Source organism: Falco cherrug, chromosome 3 (assembly GCF_023634085.1).
Source record: "Falco cherrug isolate bFalChe1 chromosome 3, bFalChe1.pri, whole genome shotgun sequence".
Taxonomy (NCBI): Eukaryota; Metazoa; Chordata; class Aves; order Falconiformes; family Falconidae; genus Falco; species Falco cherrug.
Genome location: NC_073699.1, coordinates 94,752,817 through 94,780,431, shown reverse-complemented (window position 1 = coordinate 94,780,431; position 27,615 = coordinate 94,752,817). Strand labels below are relative to the sequence as shown.

Below are 27,615 nucleotides of genomic sequence, written 5' to 3'. Positions count from 1 at the left end.
AAGTGCCTTACTCCTTTTTCTCCCCATGGATGGTGTTGGATCGTTGCCACAGGGAGGTTACTCATGGGGGGGGGGGGGGGGGGGGGGGAACAGCATGTGTCCTACTGAAGTGACATGCAGCTCCTGCTGGTCACATCCCAGTCTTTACTGCATCTCCAAAAAGGGCTGCTGTATTTTCTTAATGCCAAGGGGATTTGCATGATGATCATATAAGCTTTCTGGAGGTCTTGAAACAGGGCAGCATACAGTTTCAATGCCAAACCCAGAATGTGGGCAGGTTTTGACTGGCTGGCTCAAGGCTAGAACGAGGAGTCAAAGCATCCTGAAAGAGGCAACTGCAAGACGCAGCTGCTCCCAGCTCCAGGTCCCACTGAATTACGAACAAAACCCGGAGCTCCTGCTTTGCATGCAGATAACCTGATCAGCGCCACTTTGGCTCTCGGAGAGGAAGCATCCCTCAGCGTGCGTGGGAACCCCTCACCTCTTAACTCTGGAGAGCAAAAACCACACCATAGCTGCACCTCAGATTTCCACAGCTGCTGCTGTGCTCCGCATCCCTAAGAGAAAGGGCTTGCCAGGCTCAGAAGCCCAGGAAAAAGGAAGGTGTGGAACAAAAGGGTGTATCTTGCAACCTCTGAGCAGGGTCCAGGGTTAAGCCTCTCCCTTGTAACTAAGGCAGCACAAGCCTTGCTGGCTTTCAGTCAAGAGAGGTTTATGCCAGGTAGGTCTGATTAGAAGGAGCAGCATGTCCAGAGGGGGAGCAGCAAGCAATTTCACTGAGGCCTGGTTGGGAAAGTCCCAGCACCTAAATCAAGATTAATTCTTGAGCATAGGATCCAGTGCATGTATAAACACCCTCCTCCTCCCTCACGTCTCCATGCCTGTGGAAACGCAGTGGGGAGGCCAATGAATCCAGGCATTATCAGTCCAGAGAGATCATCTGACAGCATCAAGTTCAGGTTCTGGCTTCATATCCCACATATTATTCTAAGTTTCTCTGCTTTACCACTAGATGTACCCTACACTCTACTGTATTGCACATGGCTGTTCCTCATCTCCCTCATGACTGCTGAGCAGTTTGATATCAAAATCAAGGGGATAATCCTTATACATCTGATGCTTATTTAAAGACAACAGAGCCACACATCCAACCATTCAGAGACTAAGAATAAAAATCAGTGCTTTCCATCCTTCACCTTATTTAATATATACTTTTTCTTCCCCCCTCCAACATAAAGAGATACTCAACAAGTTAGTCTGGGAAGGACTGAGCTGGTCAGATGCTGTAAATACAATTTAGCTGATACAATTGCTTTACTACTTACACTGTTTTCTTCCCTGAGATCTTTCACTTTCATTGCTACCTGCAAATAACAGTAAATAATCTCCAAAGAATAAAAAAACCTGCCATGTTTTCAGTAATTTACAGCAAAGAAAAAGCCTGTCTATCATTCAGAACATGACCAAACTTTTTTTTTTCTTTTTTTTTTTTTAATAGTCTGGTTTGTCTAAGCTTTAACTTCATGCCACCACATCAGAACTGACAAGAGTGCAGGAGGCATCCAAGACAGGTTGAAATTTGGACCACGATGCTTTTCAGGCCCCACAGAATGAAAAGTGGCTCACAGAGTAAGAGAAGACAGCCTCCAAAATTACACTGATAACATCTTTTTCTAGAGATTCGTATGTCACTTCATCTTCGTCACAGTGTTTGTTTCATTCTGCTTAATGAATGTTACTTCAGCCCAAACTGTCTAGAAATGTAAGAAACATAGAAAAGTACAGGGAACTCCTAAGCTTCTGATATTGGACATGCACGGGAAGCAGATCCCAAACCAACAGAAAGTGAAGCAGCAGCATTTTTAGGAGCAACCATTTAACGTACTGCTGCTAACCCCCTCCTTAAAGAGTCTCGTGAATGTGACTGGAACTTAAGTCAAAAGTGCAGTAATGTTATACCTTTGGGTTAAAGAGTTTAGTCCGTTGTTTGTTTGTTAAAACATGCAGAGAATCTGTATTGACAATGTATTTCCAGTGCTAATTACCAACATCACCCACTTAAGAAAGCAATCCACTGAGCCCTTGCCAGCTGTAATCACAGGAACCAGAAAGATCCTGGTAATTTTGCAAATCAGACATGGTCTGTACTTGGACAAGTTTCTGTTCGTCTTCTCTTCTTGGCTTGTCTGCTATTTGTATCCTCAAAAATACCCAAAAAATGACCCAAAAAGCCCTCAGACACACATGCACACTTCACAGCAAGTCAAGAGATGTTCGAATACCAAACCCCCAACCATTTGGGAAACACCCTCTTACAACTGCGGAGCAATCTCAAAACAAATTTCAAGTACCACCAAATACTCCAGTGGCAACCAGCGTTGAACACTAGCACAGGATAAGCACAATGAAGCTGAACAGCAAGAAATCTCCATGGCTATGCTAGTAAGAAAGCCCTTGCAATGCATGCAGTGAAAGAGCAGGGTGGGGTGAACGGGTCCCAGGAAGGATCAGATCGGGAAGCACCGACTCACTTTAGCCACACGTCTGTAATCTGGCACAGCAGAGATCCCCCAGTTAGCGCTCCCCACGGCACCCAGGCACCACAATCCTGCCGGTGCAGCAGCACAGCTCATTATCCTTACAGAGGCCCCAGCGCTTATTAGCTCTGTCTATCAGGGCTAACATGGCCCTGGCAAGCCTCCCACATAGCAGCATGCAGTGGCCTATGGGTGTAGCAGCCCCCTTGGCATCTCCCCGGGAATTGCTGCAGCCCAAGGTGCCACACAGATGGGCCAAGCACCCCCCAAGCATCCCCCCAAGTTCAGTGTGGGCTGCCACACTGTCTACCTCCCCGTCCAATAAGGTTCTCCCAGCAAAGCAAAAATAGCCTTACAGCAGGGCGGCATACAGCATCATTACAATGACATAAGCATTATTATTTAGATCCACCAAGACTAGCTGGGTGCACTAAGGCTGCAAAAGCCACCTGTAATTACGTTCACATGACAGATTCAGATCAGAAATCATTTTTCAGTGCTACCAGGACAGTCTGCAAAGTTAACCAGTGCCACGCAGCTGCCAATACGTGATACCCAAGGATACACAATACACACACCTGCACACAAAGTATTTTGTATTTTTATCCTAGAGTAAAATTCTGCTTTGCTGTGAATAAAGGCAAGTTGTAAGCATGACTGAGAGGAAAGATACTGATCTACAAATCCAAAGAGACAGGGGGTATCACTTCTGAATAATTATGCTGTATTCACATTTAAGCAACTACTTGCTACGCAGAAACAGCAAGTTCTAACAGGCTGAGATTGATACAACTGCGTTCCCAGCCTGGCTCAAAGTTACTCCTGTTCCCTACCAGCAGTGTTGTCAGAACACCTCAAAGAAAAAAGGGAGACAAATATTTGCCTGATGATGCTGTGACAGGGAAGTGATTCAAACCGTCCCTCTGAAGCAAAGCTTCCCAAAGGATAGCAAAAGAAAGCATTAATTTGCAGTTCGCATCAACCCTTGCATAAGGGAGGGCAAAAGAGGAGGGAAATGCAGTCTGAGCTTCCCAATATCACTTCACCAAACTGTCTGCCCACAGTCCACATTAAATACCAAGCAAACTAAATTAACAATGCCAAATACTGCAAGGAGACTTTCAAACCCTAAGAAACTCTTTCATAAGGGACAGTATTAAACTAGATTCTTCTGAGGCCCCTATACTTCCTTAAGCTTGGAGACAAGAGTTTATTCACAAGAATAAAATTAAGCAGGAATAAGATTTTTAAAAGTGTACCAAAAACCTGGCCTGGGACATTCTGAACTGCTGTTTTCTTTCTTCTTTTTGGAAATTTGTGGTTTTCAGGCACAGCCTTCAGTTATCACAGTATATAATCTTAGTCAATTACCTCTTTGCTGATTTTCCAAGAAGCTTCATGTTTAAAGAAAATAAGTATTATTAGATGGTAAGGACACTGAAAGCAGTTTTAAATTTTAGCATCAGGGAAAAAAGGAGGCGGGTAAGAGAGAGAGAAAATTAAAGGATGTCAGAAGGGGGAAAAGTTTTATCCTTAAGAGCAAACACAGCTGAAGAAGTCCTAGGTATGTCCTGCCTCCCTCCAAAAAAACCTGCACCCCTTTACCAAGCAAGCATAAACCCCAGCTACTTCCCAGAACCAGGCAAAGCCCTCATCCAGTTGCTTCCCCCTCACGCTCCACTGTTGAGCAATCCTGATGGCACACAACACAGAACAACTTGCTGCGTCACACAGCTCAAGGAGGAAAAAATAGATGGCCCCAGCAATGCTGGGGACACTGCGCAGATGGGATCCGAATGCCTCCCCCTGGCACACACCCATGCAAGGAAGGTGCGCTAGAGAAGAGAAGCACATCTTCATTATGGCAGGGTCTCCACATCACCCCGCTATCAGCAGTCACCAAGTAACTCCAGGGGCAAGGAAGTAAGAGGTTATCACTGCACACACACAAGTTGTGCAAACTTTTCCCAGTGGTGCGGACGGCATCCTAGCAAAAGAGGTTTCACGTGCTCAGCCCATTTCCTCTCCTGTTCCTGAACATGTGGTCCTCCTTCCTCACCAGCAGTGACCTCACAGCATTCCCCCGCCAAGCAGAGAAGCACTAGAAAAAGGCTTCATGTCTTGTTACATGTCTCTAGTCAGGCATAGTAGCTGGAAACAGAAATGCCAGCATGACTTGTGCTGCAAGGAGTTTGGGAACTTTCATCCTCACAGTGAAATTAATTTTGGTGCAGTCCATGAGCAATATGGATTGCCTTACTCTCTTTACCCTCAGTTTGAAACTGTCAAGATAGATGACACATGGAGGTGGCTTGATGTCAAAAATGAGCTGCAGAGAACCTGTACACTTCCTCTGTCTTAAGAGATCTTTCCACATGAAGTGCTGGAGAGCTGACTGAGGGTATAACCAAAAAAATGGAGAGTGTTTAGAAAACCTCATCTAACCAAGCAGCCTGAAGAACTCAGCATACCTACAGGTGACCTCAAGAAACAGAAAGCAGTATTTGCGTATTGCGTGATATTTACCAGTTGTACAATAGCACTAGTACTTTATAGACCATGTCTTTGCCTAAGCTGTGTGCCTCATGCAGGTGAGCATCATGGCTCAAAAATCTGAGTGAAAGGCCCTGGCTAAGCCCAAATGCCAAGATTCCCCTCACCATTTCTTTCTTTTCTTTTTTTTTTTTCTTTTTTTTTTTTTTTCAGCTAGAGAAGTTTCCCTAAATGACCAATCTACTGTTAACACATAGCCTATTTTTAAAAGTGGGGGGGAGAAAAGAAAGAGGAAAAAAAACCTGCTGACCCTGAGAGGGGGCACATTCTGCAGTTTGCTGGTTCCAGCATGCTGAACTAGAACAGGTTGAGCAGGTTAGATACTGGGGGGAGAAAAGGTAAAGCTGGAAGACATACATTAAAGGTGGAATGACAGCAACCACAAATGCAGTTTGAGATAGACTTTTTCCTCATTCTCATCGGCACTTGGCCCAGGAATCTTTCCAGACAACACGAGGAACAGAGTGAACACACACTCATTAGAGAAGCGATGCAAGTATTTCTGATGCGCACGCACAACTGGCTGAGCAAAGATTACCTTAACATACAAACTCTCCCAGCAAACTTTCTCACCACCAGCATTTTCTACACAGAATCACCCAACCGAAGTACAAGCTAGAAGACAAACCACGAACTGAAATGCCAACAAAACAACACGTTACTCGTTAACCTTGAAAGCTAAGGTCTCTGCAAGAATCGTGTTAATGTCAGGATTATGGCAAAGAACTAAAAGCACCGCAACACCTTGCAAAGATCGCCTGGATTTTCTAGTGCTTGCTAAGTTAAGGCTTGTATTTATTTTGTAACCCTTCAAGGTGAGAAGGGGAAGTAACATCCCTGAGAATACTACACCTTCAGAGGAGGTGATGTTCCTGAAAGGGTACTTATGTGGAAAGATCAAGGTCTTGTGCTGCCATGTGCTTTGCAAATAGAATCTAATCTGTCAAGTGGCTTGTGCGTATTTGAACTGTGACATGGGTAACAAAGCAGCACTAAGCTACGCTCAATACGCTCTGTTATACGGAGATTTATGTTATTGCCCATGAGGAGGGTGGTATTACTTTGCTATGTCAGACCACCTTCCCTTTGGCACAAGCCGCACCAGAAACTTAAACTTACTGAGAGCAGCATGTCCCCTTTTTTGGCCTGCAGAAAACCAAAACATAAAAATCCAGAACCTTACAACGCACAAGATCAGACAAGCTATTACTTAAAGGCAAACCACACAAAATCTACGACTGAAAAGCACACTGAAGTCTTTCTTATGTTAAGGTACTGAAGAGCTCTGGAGATGCAAGTATAATGTTCTTCATTGTGTACGCTTGGGTTCTCAAGAACAATGGGGCTAATTAAGGTCTGCGTATAAATCTTAACTCTGCACTTCCTTGCTTCGCTTGATTCTAATCAGATCTCAGCATTCATGTTTTTGTGTTAACTTCCTTTGCTGTTCTTTAATGATAACTGAAGGGGGATACTGTCCAAGGCTACAGGCATCATGTAACGCAGCTGAAATCAGGGCATCTCCTTTTGGCTCTGATGGCTCACAGAGGTACAGTGGCACAAGAACTCCTTCAGAGCCTCTTACTGCTGAAGATATCTGTGGAGGGGGTTTTGGAGCACACTCTTTATGTGTCACATGAATTAAATAAAACTTCATATAAAGTCTTTACAAAAGATGACCAATCTACTCCGAAACAGTGAGACAGACAAAAGTTTCTGCCTGGGACCATGGAAAAATACTGTAGTCTTCCAATTCTCATCAAAGACACAGAGAAACAAGTCTCTTAGTACTACACTATTGTTGAAAAAGCCTGACCTTTTCTTCTTCAAAACACGGGGACCACAGCACAATACCAAACATTTACTGGATATATCTGCCGACATGAGAGAGACCAAAAAAACCTTCCCTCCACCTGTTTCCCCATCCTTATTTACAAAATGTATTAGCAAAAATGTAAGAAACATTTTCAATTGCAATTAAAACCAAAACCGTTATCACATCTCACCTGTCTCCTACAACTAAAGTCATCAATTACTGGAAGCAGAAATTAGTCCTTTAAGTTTGCTATCCCTGTTCAAGAACTGGGGCACTGGCATTTGCTGAAGCACTGGCATTTCACTGGCATGCTGACGGTGGTTAAATCATGCCCCATGTGTAAGGAATGGATTTGAAAGCCTGTAACACAGCCTGCTTCTTCATATTTAAGAGCACTGCCTACCAATTACGACACTGACATAATAGCTCCTTAGGAGATAACCGAAGAGACATTTCTATTGTGTAAGACAATAAGAGAGGGCCTTTTCACAGGCATGAAGTGTCAATCACTTCCAGCGTGGCGAGTTCCTTGGCCATTTGTTTTTAGCTTCAAGACCCTTGTATGTTCATTTTTTCAAAGCTACCCAACGTTTAACACCAAATTTCCACTTGGCCATCTTTTCAAACCACCAGAAATCCAAACATGTTGTAATAAGGCAGTTCCTCTACTCTTCTGGAAAAAAACCCCTCATCACCACATTTGGCTATGCTCTGCCTCCAAAACCTCCCATCTTAAGCCAATACCAAACTGCACGTGCTAGACTGCAGAGATCCTATTTGTACTTAAGAGGCTGGGCATTGTTACTGCACTGCACCCTACAAAGCACACACAACGCACTGGAAGCAGGCCAATGCCATAAATAACACAGAAGCAATTCACAGGTGGAATGCAGGGAGAGGATGGATCCAGCCAGATCTTGAGGACATGTGCCTGCTGGGGATTTGCAAAAGTCACAGGTAACCTGTATGCATGCCTGCCCATGAAACACAGACCCATGTTAAAGACAGCGGGGAAATCATTGAAGTGACGCACTTCAACCCCTATGCCTTTATCAGGATCCAACGCTCATCTTCCATCCAGTACATTGCAATCTTCTAGAAGCTTATACTCTTCATTTGTCAAAGAAGGCCAGTTAAAACATCAAAATTTACAGATTACCCTCCAGCATGTGCATTTTCTGTCTTTCTCAAAAAACTCACTCAGCAACCTATACACACATAGTGTTGTTTAAAAAAAGACTTAATTTGAACATCAGAATGGTACCATATCTTGATAACAAAACCAGCTGTTTGTCTCTCAATAGCACATTGAAAAGAGAAGTTTAGGAAAATTATCTAGCACTGAAAATAAGATTGCAAATGAAAGTGCCTTCTTAATTAAAAGAAGAAATACCTTCTTTGATAGGACCCTTTTTAAGCATGCTTCAAAGCATAGCTTCTGTGATCCAGATCTTCCAATCTGAGTTTCAAAGACTTCTGCATGTGGCTGTTGCATGTGGTGTTTTGCATGTGCCAAAAAAAAAAAAAATATATCCCCCAAACTTTGAGACCTGTTCCTGAGATGGTCCATAAATAGCCTACAAGTACCTAAGCAGAATGTAAATAAAAAGCCATTATGAAAAATTTTGCTACGTATGGGGTAAGGGATGGAACAAGAGAAAGTAGATACCCATGACATTTTGGTTTCATGTGAAACACTTCAGCTAGTTTGCATTACCGCACTTATATGGACAGCCTGGTGAACCCCAGCCGTGGACACAGCAGCTTCATTTACTAAACTGGGGAAGCTGTGGCTGAAGTACATATATTATTCCTTTACTCTTTTCAGACTTGCCACAGAGCCTTTAATAGCTACCCACTGGAAACTGGCAAGAAGGTCATTTCTCACCTCCCTCCTGGCATTTGTATCCTATTAACATTTTCAAGTTGCATGGAGAGCATATCTTTGGCAGGGAGGAAAATGTGATTTTAAAGTGATAGGCACAGACCATCCCAGTCACAGAAATAGAAAAGGAGCTGCTAGCAAAGTCTCCTACCCTCAAAGGAAACCCTTTTGGAGTAAGTGGAGGCATCACCCTTCCCCTTGAAGCCTGATGCACATTCTACTGGAATGCAACACAGCAAGCCAAGCAAAGTCTTTTCTCTACCTCTGGGTCCCTTGCTAACACTTACAAACCACCACCACCACTAAAACCTGCAGTGGTAGCCTAAATTCTCTGCATTTTGGGGAGATGCAGTGGTAGAGATGGAGTGAGAGGCTCGTGACCTCCTGTTTGGTGGAGTCTAGATCCAAAAGGGCTCCCCTCACAGTTGGCACTACTTGTAGAGAACCTCCCTAGGGGGGCTACCAGGACAGTACAGATGGAAAGCCTTTAGAGATTTCAATCTATTGATTTGAGACACTACGCTGGAAATCTCCAGCTCTTTCAGAGCTACAGAAAACTTTATGCACATCCTCCTTCCACATAGTTTATGCTCCTGCTGGAGATCTGAAAATATTCAACTTCCATTTACTGTGACCGAGAGAAAGCCACAGTGTCTGTGTCTCTAGTGGAGATGTGTGAAGATTAGCATATCCTAAAATGCAGATTCTTTTATGTACTGATCATCACAGTGGCATTCCAGTTACAGGAACTTTGAACTCAAAATTACTATGGACTAACTCCTTCCTCCAAGTTCCTAAAAAGCCCCAAGAAAACAACCCCACCAAACTGCCAAATCAGTCCCTGATGCTAGAAGGCTTGTTATTTTCAAGACTTGCTTTTTCCAGTACTAGTAAAAAATAAATGTCTGTAAAAAACTCGGCATCATCTCCAACTCTCCTCCCCCAGAGCAATTCCTGTTCCTGATACCAGACACTGACAGATCTCCCAGTTACCGTACCAGATTGCAACAACCCTCCCCAAACAGTAGGACTAGCACTGCTAAAGAGGCAGTTAGTTTGACAGCACATTCAGAAGAATGAGCAAATGAGCTTTTTGCTCAGGACAGCTAAGCATTTTCCAGGGACCTTTGACCTCTGTGACTGTCCCCACAGGAGGCTCAGGCCCCCAAACTGAGCAGTTTGGCAGCTGTAAGAGGGTTTTCTGGGATGCCCCGGGCTCATGGTTCCCTGTTAAAAATCCTGGTCAAGAGTCACCCTGGTCAGAAAAGGATGCAGGTTTTAACCTTTTTCTGAATAGTGCTGCACAAGAGAACCTTCCCCCTCCAGCCCTGTTTGCTGTGCCCATTCAACTTGACTTGCTGACAAGTAGCCAAGGAGCACAACAAAAAAGAAATTGGACTTTATGTGAGAGGCTATGACTCATTTACAAATTAAGTGTTGCATGTATTGCAGGAGTCAGGGAGGGCAGCATCAATTTCACAGGTAGAGTATACACAACACCCCAGCACAGCTAAACTAATTCAGAGAAGAGATGGGCAGAAAATGGCATTCTCACTCCACAAAAAGTCTGTTGCAAAAGAGCAACAGGAAAGAGCTCCACGCAGTTTTCTCCCTTGATAAAGTGACAGCAGAGAAAAACTACTTTTTATGGAGATGATGGGTACCCGAGAGTGTAACAACACTGATACTTCCTAATAAAAAAAGCAACCAAAATTTGTCTCCTTCCCTCCTCTGCTCAGCTGACTGTCTAATAACCTGGCTGCTACGAAGTGGAAAAACGGATCAGAAACTTCATCCTGTGACGAACAGCAGTAAGTACTCCTGTGGCACAGTAATTCCCCGGACAAAACCACTTTATTGGACTTTTTCCCCTAAAAGGTCTTGGATTGAAAAAAACACTATAGACAATTAAGTAAAAGCCAGAACAAGACAGAGGAGGAGAAAAAGAAGTAAGGATGTACATAGTGTGTGCTTATACGTTTTTACCCCCACTCAAACACTGGCACACTAACTTCTCCCTCGCTCCTCTCCCATGCACTGAGCATATTTGGTGTAAATGCAGTAATACTTGAGAAGCTCCTGCAGGACCTGCACAAGCTACATTGATTCTTTAGCAGCATACCCACAACTTTCTGCTCAGCCTACAACTTCTCTCTCTGACTCCTCATTCTGTGCAATGCTCCAGGGATACCACCATGCTGGCTACCAGGGGCACGTTAGAAAATTTATTCTTTGCTGGGTTGTGCATGTATCTGTCACTACTTAGATAGTGTCACAAAAAAATAGCAAACAATAAAAGAACCATGTGCAAAAACAGAGAAAGAGGGACTTGTATTACCATCCGGCTGGTATGGAGGGACAGACACAGCACCACCACAAGCAAGGCCTGGGGGAGCTGCATACAAGGCAGGACCTGGCAAGCAGGTCCTTGCTCTGGGATCCTAAGGCAGAAGCAGTTTTGAATGTGATGTGAGAGGCACTCAGCCACAGTACTGGCAGGCCATTGCACCTGATGCTACAGCTAAGTTTGAGATGCCTATGAAAGAATTTACTTCATACCATCTTAGACTAGAAATACCAGTTTCGGAAGGAGGTACCCGGTGGTCAAAATTAACATCTTCCTTGTGAGTGTGTCATAGAACCAGATAACACATTTCATTTCACTTTGCATTTATCCTCATCTACCTACTTGTACATTTACGCTTTCTACTTCAGCAACAGGATTCACTATTCACAACAAGAAAAGGTTATGTGGTGCAAAAAATCAGCGGCACAGTCCTGCCAACCACAACCCTCCTTTAGCAAAACTAGCCTGTTTCAGTGAGCTCAGGATCTTGCCTGTCACGGGTCTGGGGTCATTGGCTGCAGTGCCACCAAGCTCAGTGACAGGTTTCTGCAATGTCGCACCAAGCTGCCGTGGTGCGGGCCTTACACAAGAAGCTTTACAGAGCAGACAGGAACCTATTAGATGGGAAGAATTTTTAATAAGATTTTCCTTGCATGAACTTTGGTCCTTTTTCGAGAAGTCAGTAAATACAGCACTCCATCCTGGTAACTTCAAGCAGCATCTCATTATGAGAAAAATTTAAAACCAAACAATCTTCTCAGCAGAAGGTTCTGATCTATACTTATTCGGGGCACGTCACTGAGCCTGGCAATTCTGGCATATTTGCTACTAAAGCAAGGTAAGGGTTGCTATACAGGGAAACTTGCATAAGCAAAGGTGACTACATCAACATCTGATAGGCCTGGAGTGAAGTCTCAGGGGAAGCTTCCCTTTCCTGTTTCTGGGAGAGGATGAGGAGATGCCTAGTGAGCAAAAACCCAAACAAACCACGCAAGCAGTCCTTCAGCAAGCATCTCGGGCTGAGGACCTGAAGACAACTGCCGGACCACCCCAAAGTCCCAGCCCTGGAATTCAGCCTTGCATGCTGACAGTGGCATCAGCTACAACTCAGCAGCTGCCCTGCCCTCCTCATGGCAGACACAGTAATGACCCAGTCTGGCAAACATGTGGCTCGCAACACCTCTGGTCAGCTGAGTCAGACGTGTGATTTATTCACTGCCCAAGGCCAGTATCTCCTCTGAACATCTTTGTCTTTCCCTTCTCATGTTATGTGTCTCTCCAGCTCTCCCCATTCCCATTAAAGTGTAAGTTAAATACATATGGAACTGGAAAACTGCTTTCACTCCTATTTTTCCTGCTTTCACGTAACTGTTTAACCTGCACAATATGATACAGAAAAGGTAAAGCTGCAAGCAGCTATTGCTTCCTTTGTTCAGCATTACGTTATCTTTCCTACCGTCACCAAAATCACCCCTTTCATTCCATCTATAGCACACTGCTTGGAAAATGACTGGTAACAATCAAGGAAACAAGATCCCTTCCCTCCCACACAGAACCAGCCTGTAACCACCACTCTTGTCATTTTGCTTATAAGCTGGATTTCTTTCCCCCACCTGTCTTGCAGTTTCTTTGTAGGTTGTAAACTCTTTGATATGTGAACTAAAGCTATGTGGGAATTCACAAAGTCTTAATCAGCTCTGAGTTGTTACACCCATGCAAATAAATGAATAAATGTGATTTAACATTTTGTTTCCCCAGCTGACAGCTGTACATGTTGCTACAGCCCTATGAAGGAAACTACATTAAATACTTTTGGCAACTTGGGTTACAGAGGATTTCCCTGATCTATAGTGAAGTAAGTTGTCTACAGTACAAGCAAGAACTGATGTATGTATTTAAAAACAAGATCAATTATTCTGAAGAAGCATCTTCACAATGGCACTTGGATACCTGACTAGATAACATACAACACCACTACAGATGTTCCAATACAACCACTTGGATCCACAACTCTGAAGCTACAGAATTAGAAGCTACTATACAGCTTGGCTATGTATTTTTGTCCTCTGAGAAAAAAACATCCCATTTGTCAAAATAATAATAATAAAACCCAAAATCAATACTTCTGGATATCTGTAACAGATTTTGGTAACACATGAAGACAGCTAGAAGACCTTTCTCAGTTCTGACTTCCTCCCACAACTTAAGCATCCTAGTAGTTGCGTGTATGCATGAGATGCCACACTTGTAGATCAGACAGTCCACATTTTCCACCCAAGTGTCTTCATTCAGTTTGCAAGTCCTTCCAAGGAAATAAAACAGCCCCCTATCCTGCAATCCTTTCCAAACTCCTGGGTCATGATCAGCACTCACCTGTGCATGTTTCCATTGGTGGTGAAGGACTGTCCACATACTGAACATTTATAAGGCCTTTCACCTGAGTGCACCAGCATGTGGCGATCAAGGGAGCTCGCTGAGCTCAGAGACTTTCCACAGATGCTGCAGGAATGGTCTGTCCCTCCAGTGTCAGTGTTATGCTAGAGAAAGCAATGATTTTTTTTCATTGAATGCCCCTTCTGAAGTGCCAGTAAAATATTAGCTATAAACATCTTAAAAGTAGCTTTAAAGAGCCACTCAGCACAATACCTTATATTAAGGTGTGCCCTGTATATACCTCTCCTCCCCAGCCCTCCCCGCTCAACTCCACCCCCCCTTCATTTTTAACTCCTTAATGCACCAGCACAAGTAGCTTTCATACAGCCTGCAATGCCTGTCACATGCAGCATTTCTGCTGGGTGTGCAGCAGAAAAGGACAGAAAGGGACCCAGCAGCAACCCATCAGACAAACAGTACCTTGAGATACTTTAAGCTGTGCAGTGGTTTGGGGTTGGGCGATTAGTAAGGGGTAAAACAGAAAGAGGATGTAATTACAACTTCATGGCAGAAGATTCACCTAAAACCAAATCCTCTTTAAACTGACTGTGTAGTAAAAAAACAGATGTAAACTGATTTTAAGTACACATGCAGACTTGCATGTCCATAAGAATGCATTACAGGGTCAAAATATGGGCATTAGCCACTGTACTATATGTGCCACTCTTTCTTACTTGCATTCAGACTTGAAGATTTCTTCACATATTAAGAAAAACCCACAAGGAGAGTAAAAAAAAAATATAAAAAATTAAGTTACAGTACAGGAGGGAAAACTGACGTACTAAGTATCTAGTGGACTCACAGTGGTAAACCACAACCTTAGCATCTAAAGCAGAACCTTCTGACACAGAAAAGGCCAAACCTTATGAAGTATGCACATACTTCAAGAGGAGCAAGAAGAGGCCTGCAGCTGACAAAAAAAGTGCATAATCCATTTAAAAAGTTTATTTTTAATTCTGCCTCCCAAAATATACCCTGTGAAGGACTGTGAGGCTCTTCTACACTGAGATGATTTAAAAATTGTGTCTTCCTGCTTCTTAATTTGCATGACCAGTGAAGAATCTGTACTCAAACAGGGTAACAAAACATTATGCCTCACGATGGAAGTGGTTTTCCGGATCCTTGTGATACCTTAAGCTTATGCAGAACAGGACATACATCCTTGTTTGAGGCACTGTGGGGGGGTGGAGGGGTGTGGGGGGGTGATGTTGCCGTAGGAAAGGAGAAGAATTACCCACCTCAGGGTTGGGTTTGTGGGTGGGGTTTTTTTAAGGAAAATACAAGGGGAAGGGTAAAATAAAACCAAAACAATTGAATAAAGTTATAATGGAAGCATTTCGGGTTTGTACATGGAATTGTTTTTCACCACTGCAAGATGCACCCTGGCAAACCAGGCACTGAGTAACAGTAAGAAATTAAGAACCAGTATTCTGCATACCTGACGAATGTGCATAGTTAGCTGGTGCTGTGTAGTGCAAATCTTTTCACACAGAGGACAGGTATAGGAAGACTTCTCTTCTTTTGTTTCCTGTGAACAAAACAAAGCAAAAAACTCAGAAGGAATATTGATATAAAAGAACTCAAAAGCTGTTACACCTGGGGATGGAAAAAATATAAACCCCCCTAAAGTACAGAAAGGCCACTGCTAACAGAACAACTTGCATGTATACATTTATCATCCTGATGGAACTCGCAGGGAAGTTTCAGAAACTTCTGAATTTATAAATAGGGGCCATTTCAACTACCGGAGAAGTACAGCAGCTGTTTTAACAGCACACGGATACTCAGCAATAGCAGTTTAGGACAGGAAGTGAAGGCAATTATTGCGACCAGCTCAAACTGCCAGGAGGAATTTAGGTGAGCAGAAAGTAGTTCCTGAAACACTGCCAGAATATGTGGGCAAATGCCACTAATCTTCCCAAAAAAACTTGAATAAGCACAAGTTGCCAGGACTTCAGGTTTTTCACCCCATCTCAATGGCAAAGCACTAGCTCAGTGCCCTTTTCTAGGGGCTGTATGTTCTGCTCCATGGCTGACTCAGAAGGAAAAGCGGCATTTACTGAATCACCAGCACCATTTCCCTTAGCATCCTGTGTTTCTCCTGGAAGCATCCCATCCAGGCTCACCGGCCAGGCCCAACCCTTCTGAAGCTTGCGAGATCTGATGAGATCATAGAAAGAGGTGACAATGCAGGAGTGTACGTGACTCAAAAAGAACACATTATGAACCCGGTTATTCTCCACCCAGGTGAGAATCAGGAGTAACCATGGTCAAACCACGAGTACAAACAATGAAGCCGACCGGGGAGCTCAGCCTCATTTAAGTATGCCCTTGAGACACTCAGGAAAGCCGCCACTCTTCCAGCCAAGGATGAAATGGCATTCTCGCAGGAACCAAAGGCGTTTGCCTGACTTGTCCGCAAGGATGGCTACTGCATGACATAAAGGGTATTTTCACCACTTCACTAAGAAGCCCAGGCGCGGCTTCTGCACCAACGCCCATATATTAAAAGGAAAATGGTCTGGCACTGAAAATTAAACCTGAGTTTTCCCTAGAATGATGCAAATCTTCACCAGCTAGACAGATCCACCACCTGTTACCTCACTTCTTGCAACAAGGCAGTACAAAAACCATCTCTGCATGGCCAACAGGAAAGTATGATATTTATGGCACAAGGACATTTCTACTAAACCTCTTTTCTGGCTATTTTAAGTATCATTAGTAACAACATGAAAACAAGCAAAAAGAAAACTTGCCCTCAGCAACTCTTTAGCTGAGGGGGAACTGATGGATATGAGTGTATCTGTGCATTTTCCCTCTCCAGACAATTCTTTTTCCCTATCACCATCCCTGAAGTCATCAACTCAGAAGCAACCATTTCCAGATTGTCAGACATAAGCATTTGTGGAGAACACCAAGTAGAATGACTAACCCAGCTCTCTGTGACAATTTCTCTGGCATATTAGGAGGGAAGATGCTGACACAGTGTTAGAGAGAGGGGTTTTTAGTCTCAGTAAAGCAATATTCCCTCCCACATGATTTGGGGAACCATTCAAGAGAGTGCCCTACTAAAATCTTAACACTGTGTTCTCAAAAACAGGGCCACAATAATTTTCTATTAACTTCTGTGACCTGTGGACACGAATGAAGAGCTATTTCCCCATTTTGCCTGAAGTAAACAAAACTTGTGACTTCACTTCTAAAAGGATCGCGACTGCAACAGTTAGGTTCTCCCACTCCTCCCTACTGCTTCTCTTGTACATCTTCTTCTAACCGTATTTCAGGGCTCTGCATCCTAAAGACAATCACTGCAGGCTGTGCAGACAGGCCAAGGCCTAACGTACTATTACTTGCAAAACATCAGAAAGTAAGCAAGAAAGTCTGCCATTATGAAGTCTGAACATCCCAAGAAAATGAAAATGCATTATTCCAGTGCCTCCCTCGTTTTTATATACAAATATATGGTTTGCACACACTGGTTCCATCCTACTTATACAACTTCCATTTTACTATACGTTGTGACCTGTGGAGTAGTGTTCAGCTCCAGTTATACTGCAGCCCTGTTAAAAGTTGGCTCAGGGCAGAGAACAAACACACTGTGCCGTGAGGAAAATCCCTGCAGCTGTGCTGACAGTTTAGATGGTGTTTAATCCCCTGGGTATTTCTGTGAAATTATCAAGCCACTACTTTTTTTGCTCCCCCCTGCACCTCCCTGAGTGCTACAGTTCTACATGATGCACTTGATTGTTTCAAAGCCTGCTTTCCAGACTGCCTGCTCTTTGAATCAGCAAATTAACACAAGATAATTACTGGCTCACCTTGAAGCAAAGATCAGAAACACACTATAGCTTAGCCAGAGCTGATGAGTATTGAATCTGGGGTTTATTATTAACTAAAACCCAAACTTTCTCCAGTGGTCAGACAGGGTACATGCCACATACCGTAACACAGCTCAAGCAAATCCAGGGTAGCTACAACAGGAATGCTGCTGAGTGACCCAATCCAGACAAAAAAACATTAGCATCCCTACTGTAGAAACACCCCCACTCACAAATTCAAAACATATTACTCAGCCACCCCACTGGAGCCAGGATGGTGAAAACAGACTTCCTGAACTGAAAGATGAAATTAGCAGCTAATTTGTTAGCTACTCCCCTTTTTAGTAAGTCAGCCTGGCACGGCTGCTCTGCATTCAACTGATGGCAAATGCTTTTGGAGTTGTGCATTAGGTCTGTTGGTTTTGCTCCAGCTCAAAGAAACATCTTTGTCACACTTTTTATTTTCTTCAAAAGCACACCGAATGAGAAGTTAAAATGGATGCAGGTTGATGTGAGAACATGTTTGTTAGACTACGGGTAGACTAGAGCCAAGATAAAGTCAGCATTATGAAGAGAACCATAGACTTTGGGACAAAGGTTCAGGGCAAAATCTTTCGTTGCCAATTCCTGGGAAACAGCAGTTAAACCCAGAAAACTAGCTAACTGTTATTATCCTCGAAATTATAATAAGAGGCACATTCTGACCAGAATCTGAGATCTGTGCGCTGCTACACACTGAAACAATTCAGTGCTTTCATGCTGCTATGCTGAAAGGGGAAATTTGCTGTATTAGATGTTGCTAACCAGATTGATACCCACTTAATATTTCACATCTCACTTCTATTTTCTCAGTAATGCAACCATTTGGCCCTCTGGTGATAACAATCTTTCAGCTTAAAAACAAACAGGCTATTTACTATGTTTTCAATGTATTTGTTTATTTTTATGCTGCAAGAATCCCTCTTAATCCTGTCACATTTACTCTCCAGCTTCCTTTGATTCGATGCCCATCGAAATATCAGGTGGAATAAAGGTCACTAGTGCTAATAAACTTCCCTGAAGCCAAACCACATGGTGTACCAGCAGACAGCTGTGTAATAGCACTGCCACAGAGCCTAGCCTGAACTCCGGTGCCTCACTTCACATGACGAAATCAAGGAACCAGGGCAGCAAGTCCCAAACTGGGAACACTGCAAATAAACGCTCAAGCCAGGTGCTAAGACAATACAATCCCACAAACACAGTTGCCTGTATACTGCCCAGACTCTTCATTTAAGAATGTTCATTTACAGTTAATGGCTTTCAACTCCTTTTGAGCAAAAAAATCCAACCCAAGCCGTAAGTCTGTCAACTGGGCAACTACTCTGAAAGCTAATTATAAACTACTATAGGAACATTATATGAGTCATGACTCTCAACCTTTCTGGTCCCTGTTACATCCTGATTTATTTACAAATTCTCCATGCTTCACCGTGAGCTCTGAAGTCAAATGGACACAGCGATTTGGGGTATTTCTTGATGTCCTGCAGCACCTTCATTGGTAGAGCCTTGGCCCAGCAGGAGAAAACCATTGATATAAATAATCACAGCTTTAACTGATACGACTCTCTCCTTTCACTTTTTCTGATAAATATTGCTCTCAACTGGTGCCATCAACTGGTAAATGGAAAAAAACTGATAAAAGCTACATATATTTGCTCTGTCAGATCTGTACAAAGCATGCTGCAATAGCTCTTCATAGTTTTATTAACAATGAAGCAAGGGTACCTGACACTACACACAACTGAGCATCCTGATGGATGTTTTGTTCTAGCACCACCTTTAACTTTAAATCATGTGGATCTTCCCCGGGGAAAGTCACACACTTCACATGCGGCCCCACACGATGGCCCAGCCAAGCCCCCTGCCACAGTGCTCTGTTCCTCTCTGAGCTATTTCTTTTCTTCCAGTTTCATGAAATGAACTGCCCCCCAACAGATTAGGCAAAGGCAAGAGTCTGGAGAAAGGATGCAGCGAGGAAGACGCAGTGATTCTTAGGTGACTCTGCCACTGCTAGTGGCATCTGCTAGACAAGCTCACCACTGCGTGACATGGGAGCTATGTTTTTACGTGTGAAACCAAGCAAGCTGACCCCTCTCTGATTCCCTGTTTTCTAAAACCAGAAAAAATACACAGAGGAGCAACGGCGGAGGCAAGAAATATCTGCCGAGGGAAAAAAAGTTGAAACAAAGAAATGTAATCATGTCTTATCACTTCCCAAGCAGCTGCTTGTCTCCCCTTTGCCCTCCCTGCATTTGGGTTTAGATACCTGGTTCCTCCTGCCAATCCGATTTGGTGCAGGAGACTTTGAGGGGGATTTGACATTTTGAGAGTTCCCGCCATTTTCAGCAATCTTCCCCACATTCATCACTGCTGACATCATGGCGTCAATGGAGGACAGGTCTGCTCCGTCCAAACTGTTTGGTGAACTTGGTGATACCTTGTAGCTGTTCAAGCTCTCCAGCTGCTTCTCTGGAATTAAAAACAAAAACACACATGGGAGTTGCTAGGCCATCTGAAAAAAAAAACAAACCAAAAAACAACCCCACAGTATTTTCAGCTGCCTGCAACTCACATCACACTCTGCTGGATCATCATGGAGCACAAGGAACAGCCCTTTAATAACTGGAGTTCTTGTAACAGGAAAAGTTTCTCATATTGGAATACATAGGACAACATGTACATTTCTTCTCATAGGACATCCACGTTACCTTCACTTTCAACCTCAGTTCAGTATAGGTCTTATAAAATGATTTACCTTAAACTCTCTTGCTGTAAAATCATATTATTCATGGTACCTTGTGATCACCATGAACTAGTAGAGCAGTACTGATGAATGCAAGCTCTGGCAAGCACAATCATTCAAGCAAGCACGTGTTTTGAGCAGAACTGCACAATTAAGGCATTAGTAACACTGTGTAGGGTACTGAGTTCTCTTTCTAGCATAGTTTAAGCCAGTTTTCTATATGGAATAAGCTACATTAGCAACAACCCAACCAAAACAAAATCCCAGATCCTCCCAGATGCCTCTTGACTGCCAAAGCTGGCAAAGGTGTTACATCCACAACTAATGCCACAGGTAAAGCTGTTCAGATTTAGACTTCTCCAACTCATTCTGTATGTAGCAGGGATGCTCCTGCCTCAGATACCAAATTCAAAACAAAAATGTTTTCTCTGTTTTCTCAAACATACAGACTTGTCAAACGCACAGGTCAGGAATTCCACTTTCCTCATGTGAAAAGGAAAATGCTTTCAAAGTAAACGCTACTTTCCCCCAAAGAGGTCTCCCAAACAAACAGGAACACCCTGCAAGTCTACTGCTCTGTCACCTCTGGTGGACAGCACAGAATCGTAACGTGTGTTGTGAGAAAGTCACAGTAACACAAGAGGATGTGAGGGTGAACAAGGAGAAACACGTTTGTGAACATTTGATCTCTGCATAATACTGTCTTTGGAAAATAAGTCTGAGCATTTTAAACAGGTGTTTTTTTGAGGCTAAGTAATGTGGTGCCAAGTTACTGGGAGCCAAGAAAATCTTAGCTTAGAAGCCTGCAGTGGTAGCACAGTATTTATGTGCCCATGCTTCTGCTCAGCCTATTTTATACTTTTCAGACAGATGAAGGTTAGGGATGGGGAAAGAAACATATGTATGCACCAGTGCTTCTGCTCAGTATCATCCTATACTCTTCACACAGATAAGGGGTATGGATGGGTGAGAAATGTTTCCACAAGCCTTAATCTATGCCCCAGTTTACAGAGTCACACAGAGCTAGTCAAACCAGTCACCTTCATTTTTATCCCCTGATTGACTGTGGCTCTCTTCTTGGTTGCCGGTCTCCTCACTTAGTGTGGTATGTATAGTAGCGTCTGGCTCTTCAGCCTCTTCTTCAGCAGCACCCTCTAGCACTACGTGAGGGAGAAGGGAAAAAGAGAGAGGGCGTTAAGTTTTTCTGGAAGCCATTTTAGCAAAATAAGACTGCAGCCCTTTAGTTTGAGGACTCCCCTGACTGGTATGCAGGTCTGATGACAGAAGCACATAAACAGCACCAGTGCAGCCAAGCGCCCACTCCCACAAGTGGCTGGGCACTGGGCTGGGAGATGCTGCTGCCTCTGCCAGTGGAACCTGGGCAAAGAAAGCAAGCAAACTCTTACCAGCTAGGTCCCCAGTATTCAGCCAGCAAAAAAAGAAGGAAAGAGAGAAGGAGAGAGCAAGCTAGTATATCACTGACGGTTGTGACACTTGGTTAAGAAGCTGGAAGAATATTCCGCAGCTACAGAATTTAGGTAATCTGGTTTCATACACACACTCCTCCTCCCTTCTCTTCTTGAAGGATTAACATTTACTCCAATATCATGAATTCATGGTGACCTTTTTCTTCCTTCTAGCAGTGGTGAAATGACTACTGAGTTTTCTGGGACCATTTGGCACATTCCTCACACTCACCGCCCCAGGTTTCCAGATGAGTTAAAGACATAAGCAACCATCGTCTGTGCCGACAGAATTTCTCCACACCCCTTCTGAAACCACAAACTTATGCTATCATTGGGGTTTCAGGAAGGATGCCTGTTCCAGCTGGAGCATGACAGGTCAGTTAAACATCATTTTTAGAGGTGATAAGGAATGACCGATGCATGAGAAAGAGAGGAGTTCTCTGCCCATGGCACCTACGGTGATGGCCTCTGGAAAAGGTTATTTGTAATATGGAAAACTACTGATATATTTTAAATGGAGGAATACACCCTTATAACCTTACAAAGAAAATATTTAATTATGGAAATGAATACACTGTGGACATAGCATAATCTCAGATTTACAAATCACATCCAGCAAACTTAATACAGGTTTTCCTTTTTTCAGAAAGGAAAGACCATTGGCCTCAAACTGCAGTTACCTCAACAGCGTTTCTTCCTTTTAAATAATATATTCTCAAGGATGATGTGCAAATCAGTCATGTAATGTATCTTCAAATGCTGTTTGAACAGCATTTGCAAACAATAAATGACTACATTATCCCAACTACTGACATTTTAGAGCACACATGAAAAGGCAGACAAAGAGAAAGGGTCCGGCTTGTGTTGAGCAGTTCCTCATTTCACTCAATGCCAAGCAAAGCAGCAGATTCAAGCTTCCTATGTTTAACCCTCTTAGAAGCAGCACACATGATTCGATATAGCGAGCCAGCACAGTCTGGAGACAAAACCTAGGACCCGACTAAAGCCAATGTCTAAGGCTCTGGAGAACATCAATTTCTTAACAAACACTGTTTTCAATTTGCATCTTCAAAACCAGACAAGAATTCTGGCTATTTTTATGCTACCCTGAACAATACAAGGTAACTCTTCCCTAGTCATTTTTTTTACTTTTCTGCTAAGAAACACTAGTGTGCCCTGCAACACAGGAATTTCTTGGTCCAAGATGAGGCCATGCATCCATCCTTCTGCAGTTTCTCTAGTAATTATGGGAGCTGTTGTCTGTATTTATTTTGTTTATCCTTAACTGTACACCTTTACTGTTATTTTGTTTTTAAAAAACATCCATCCCATTCCAGAGCAACATAGTAATTTCTTTCTCACACACACACAGAGACATGCATTTTTTTTCATCACTTATGTGGCAGCTGACTTAATTTTTAATAAAATAAACACAAGAGTTATTTTCAAGACTGGCCTAAATCTTGCAAATTGCTTGTTGTATCTGCTTAGTACCACCAAAAATAAGGACCACTTTAAATTACTTGGAGGAATTCCTATTAAAACCATGCAAGTAAGTGCTTCAGTCCTTAAAAATACCCCAACCAAACAAAACAACTCTTCCTTCCAAAGCAGACCTATTCATTCCTCTTTTAGTTAATACCCAGGACATTAATGTCACCACCGATTCATCTTGGAAAAAGTCAATCTGTTGTGTAAATGTGAAGACTCCTGTGTTGGCCAAGGTAACTTTAAGATAGCTGAGGAACTTCCCTGAGAACTGAAGTCAGAATCCATAGTGCTGCTTTCAGCAACAGTTAAAATGGGGAATTTTCATCACAAAGAAGAGGCAGGCCTACGTGCACACATAAACAAATCTACCTCCTGGTCTGGAAACACCTACCACTTGCTCTCTGTTCTTCTCTCAGGAAGAAAACTGCGTTGTGCTATTACAGCCTTTCATAATTTCTACAAACCACTTTGGAATCTAAATATCTTACTGCTAGCACAAAGAAAGATGTATAGTCACAGATCTTGTTTTTAGAACAGTTTTCCATACACTAAAAATGTCCTATTTTGGAAGCAGTCAAAAGTTCACACCTTAATTTCTGCAAAAATAGATATGATTGTTGCATGCTTTCTTCACTCTCTTGCATGAAGCAAAAATGCACCACTGAAACAAAGACAAATGCATGAGCAGCACACACCAATTTCAGAAGCATAACTTTCTATTTGCAATAGGATATAGAAACAATAAGAATACTGGGCCAAATCACTCCTTCCTGTGGGAAAACCCATGGCAGAGCGCCTTTAGGCAGGAACATACTGAGAGATTTCTCTTGCAGCTTTTTTTTTTTCTTTCCTTTTTTTTCTTTAAATAAATGCATCACTGAGGATGGGGAAGTGTTGTGGTTTTTTTCCACAGCACCTACAAAACTCAGGGAATCACACAGGCAGCAACCAGCATGGATGCCCTATGACATGCTGCCTTCAGTACTGCAAGCCTTCCCAGCTCACACCAAATGCCCCCTGCTTGGAGGTCATCCTGATGGAGCCTTCTTCCTCCCTCTCCCCAAAAGAAAACAAAGACCTCCAGGAAAGAGGACAAACAGGAAATAAGCTGGCAAACAGTGCAGCCTCAGGTTGCATTCAACATTGGACCAAAGCCTCTAGGAAACAGGGAAGTGGTCACAAGCATTCAGGTCATCTTCTACTTTGAAGAAATCCCCCCTCCAGCATCACAGTCATTCTCTGTGAAAAGGACAAAAAGCAGAAAGCAAGTGACAGAGCAAGAGTGCTAACACATTTGGAGGGGGCAGCGGGGTGGGGGTGGACAGCAAGCAAAACAATGCAGCAGCCCTCTTTGCACGGCCACACCAAAAGGCCTGGCTCTTCTGCAGGAACACATCCCCTCCACTTGATGATGTTGCTGTAACCACGAAACTTTGGGAACTTTGAGCCTACAGAGAAACCTGAAGGGCTTTAGCTCCTGCTTCTGAGAGTCCTACCCCTGATGTCCCACATCACCAGCTAATGGGAGAGTCACTGAGAAAGCAGAGCGCTAAAAAAAAAAAAGAAAAATCCTTGTTGCTTCCCATTCAGTCTGTACAGGAAGATACTCGCTAGACCTATTTCCTCCTTTGGGATAAAGTGTGACTCCACTGTATGTTAAAGCTGAGCCCATCAACAGTTACTTCCCCACTTCGCTTATGTGCATTTATTTGTATTTAATTTTCTTGTTTTAAAATCACTCTCAACAGTTACAGCTGCTTCTCCTTCTGGTGAAGAGCATCACAGATGAAGCAAAAAGGAGAACAGGGGCCACAAGGGAAGGAAGAAGAAAGGAGAAGAAATGACGAGTCTTCAGAGTCACCATCACTTGACTTGCCATCAAGAGGCAGCTACACAAGCATGAGCAGCACAGACTGGCCCCTGGGAGCTGGTACAAGTCTCTGCTCCAGATTGCTCCACTGTCTTTGCACATGAGCTCTCCCTTTGGAATAGATAGGAAGAAACACACAATACAGGCAAGGAGGGGGAAAACCTGGTGTGTAGCACAAAGCTGCTCATTGTTCTGCCTTCTGAAAAAAATCCACATTAACGTTAAAGTAGAAGCCATGCACTAATTGGGCCAGGGAAAGATTAACACTCTCAGCCAAATACTTTTATTGGTTTCATTAAACATGCCATAGTACAGAATGGGGAGAGGGGGGGAGAAACAGGGGGAAGAAGTGACGGTTTTAGGAATGTGCACCCCCACACACACACACATTTCAAACCACTTTTTCCCGTGAGGCCCAAACAGGAATCCTGAGCCTTCTTCATCATTTCCATCTTAGCAGCGCTATTAGCTTATTCAAGGCTTTCCCACTGTTTTTTGGGGTTTTTTTCTCCGAAGTGGCGGAAAAAAACCCAAGGATCATTTAAATGAAGGCCAGACCTTCTAGTATACAAACTTAGATGAGAACAGAACTTCAAAGAGGGATATCGCGTTTGAATAAACAAAGTTTACTGTTTACCCTTGAGATTATAATACCTAAGGATTGCTACACCGCACTCCAAACCATTTCTGATGCACTGGTCTCCTACTAAGCTTCTACACAGAGGAGCAAATTTTACTCCCAGAGCACATGGTGACACTCCCAAGTACAAACACTCACTCCCACCCCAAGAGATGCACACGATCACCCACACTACATTTTGACCGTGATTTTGCATCAAAGCTGGCAGGAAGGGAAGAGGGTGAAAAGGCATCGTGTGGGAAGAAAAAAGGGTTAACATTATTCAAAGCACTGCCTCAAGGCAAAGGAAAACCAAACGAAAAAAGTTTTCCCTACTGACCTTTTTAATACCAACTCTGCCCTTGCTACTGAAGTGTCGGTGCTGACTTGGCACCCCAGCGGCAGAGAATTATACTGGCAGCGTCACCTCACTGTCACCACTGCTGGAGCACCAGTACAGAGCAGCCTATGAGGAAAGGAAGACAAGCATAAAAAGAAAAGACAGTGGCATGGGAGTATCTGGTGGTTGTTCTTTTGCTTAGCGTTGGGTGCAAGGTAAGACCGTTACCCCAAAGGTTTTGAACTTGTACCTGGTAACTATAGTCTTCCTCTAGGGAAAAACACCACCAAAGAAAACAAACCCTAAAAGGCAACAACCAAAAGGAGCAACCTCTCTTGAAAGGTACTCTCTGAGCACCAAAAGACACACTGCTCCTCTTGCTATGAACTCTCTAAGCTATTAGTGATAGAATTATTTTACCTGTGTTAGCACACACATAATATTTTGCTTCCTAAAATAACCCTATGAACCCACAACGTTCACATGCCTTTTCTTACCTAACCTGTACACAGACAGACAGAACCAGACACAGAATAAACAAATGAGGCACATTCTCATGGCCATGCCTGAAAACTGAGCTAGGGACCACCTTCTGTTCTGGGGGCAGAGCAGGGGAAGAAGCACCAAACAAGATGACCCTCATGTTTCCAGATTATTTTCTACACTGTTGCAACACCTAACAGTTAGGGTAAATTTTAAATATTCAAATGTATTTACTTCAGTTTTATTTCCTTGCATGCATGACAGGTTATGCATATGCATTTATTTTTTATGTAGGTTTTGAAAAATACCTCCTGATGGCTTATGGACTACTAGTAGTCCTCAGGACTTTGGCTCAGATAACCAAAAGCATCTCTCCATAAAGCATACCAGAATCTGAACTTAGTTAATGCCTTAAGTAAATGACAAGTCTGAATCACCATGATACTGTGGGTATTACATTGATGTAATACACTGAAAACAGGAAGCTAAACTAATAGAACAGTGAGATGCCATAAGGCAAAACGGGTTTCCTGGATGAAGTTCGTCTGTATGGTCCAACTGGTTTACAGCAATGCATGGAGACACCAGGCAGCCTTAATATAAAACGTATTCGTACCTATCCTCTTGGTCCTGCACTCAGTTCCCTAACTTGAACAGAGTATCCACGTTTGCTCCTTCTGCAAGTGCTGTGTGCTGTGGGAACAGCCCTGTGGTCCTTCCTGGTAGGCTAGAAAGCAGAACCCAGGCACATGCTGCTCTGCTCCAGCACCGAGAGCGAAAGCAAAACTCGGTGGGCCCCAGGTTCCCAAGAGGAAAGCCCAGGTCTCCGTCAGCAGGCTCAGCGGGCACCACCAAGGGTTTGATGCGAGCCTGCACTGAGGTCCTGACTAGCACTGCCATTCTCAGGGCCGGCAGCACCACACAAAAGGCACAGCACCGCCAGAGCTGCAGTAACCTGCGGCTGCATGTAGGATCAACAGCTGCTGATGAATTTTGAGATTTTTCTAACACCTTAGCCCTCCTCCCCCTGCCCTCAACAAGGTATCTACAAGCTGTTCCTCATCCTCACTGTTCCTGTCAGCTTGTGGGTGAACACCTGGCCCTCCAGGAAGCCTCTATCACTGAATTACAGTCAGTTTTGAAAGCTTGTTCAAACAAAAAAGATGCTGAGA

General features: G+C 43.4%; 1 protein-coding gene across 8 annotated transcripts in view; it reads right to left on the bottom strand.

Moving 5' to 3' along the window:
* RREB1 (ras responsive element binding protein 1) overlaps window positions 1-27,615 on the bottom strand; it is a 125,905-nt gene that overhangs the window by 47,516 nt on the left and 50,774 nt on the right. For 5 of the 8 annotated variants that reach the window (XM_055704321.1, XM_005434890.4, XM_055704323.1 and 2 more), the window contains 4 exons: window positions 21,215-21,334; window positions 19,698-19,900; window positions 15,010-15,099; window positions 13,512-13,675 (listed from right to left, as the gene is read on the bottom strand). In XM_055704321.1, coding sequence (XP_055560296.1) covers window positions 13,512-13,675; window positions 15,010-15,099; window positions 19,698-19,900; window positions 21,215-21,334 — 577 coding nt within the window. Of the gene's footprint in view, window positions 1-13,511; window positions 13,676-15,009; window positions 15,100-19,697; window positions 19,901-21,214; window positions 21,335-25,960; window positions 26,087-27,615 lie in introns of all 8 variants that reach the window. The other 3 variants (XM_027799273.2, XM_055704322.1, XM_055704324.1) reach the window with 1 other exon arrangement.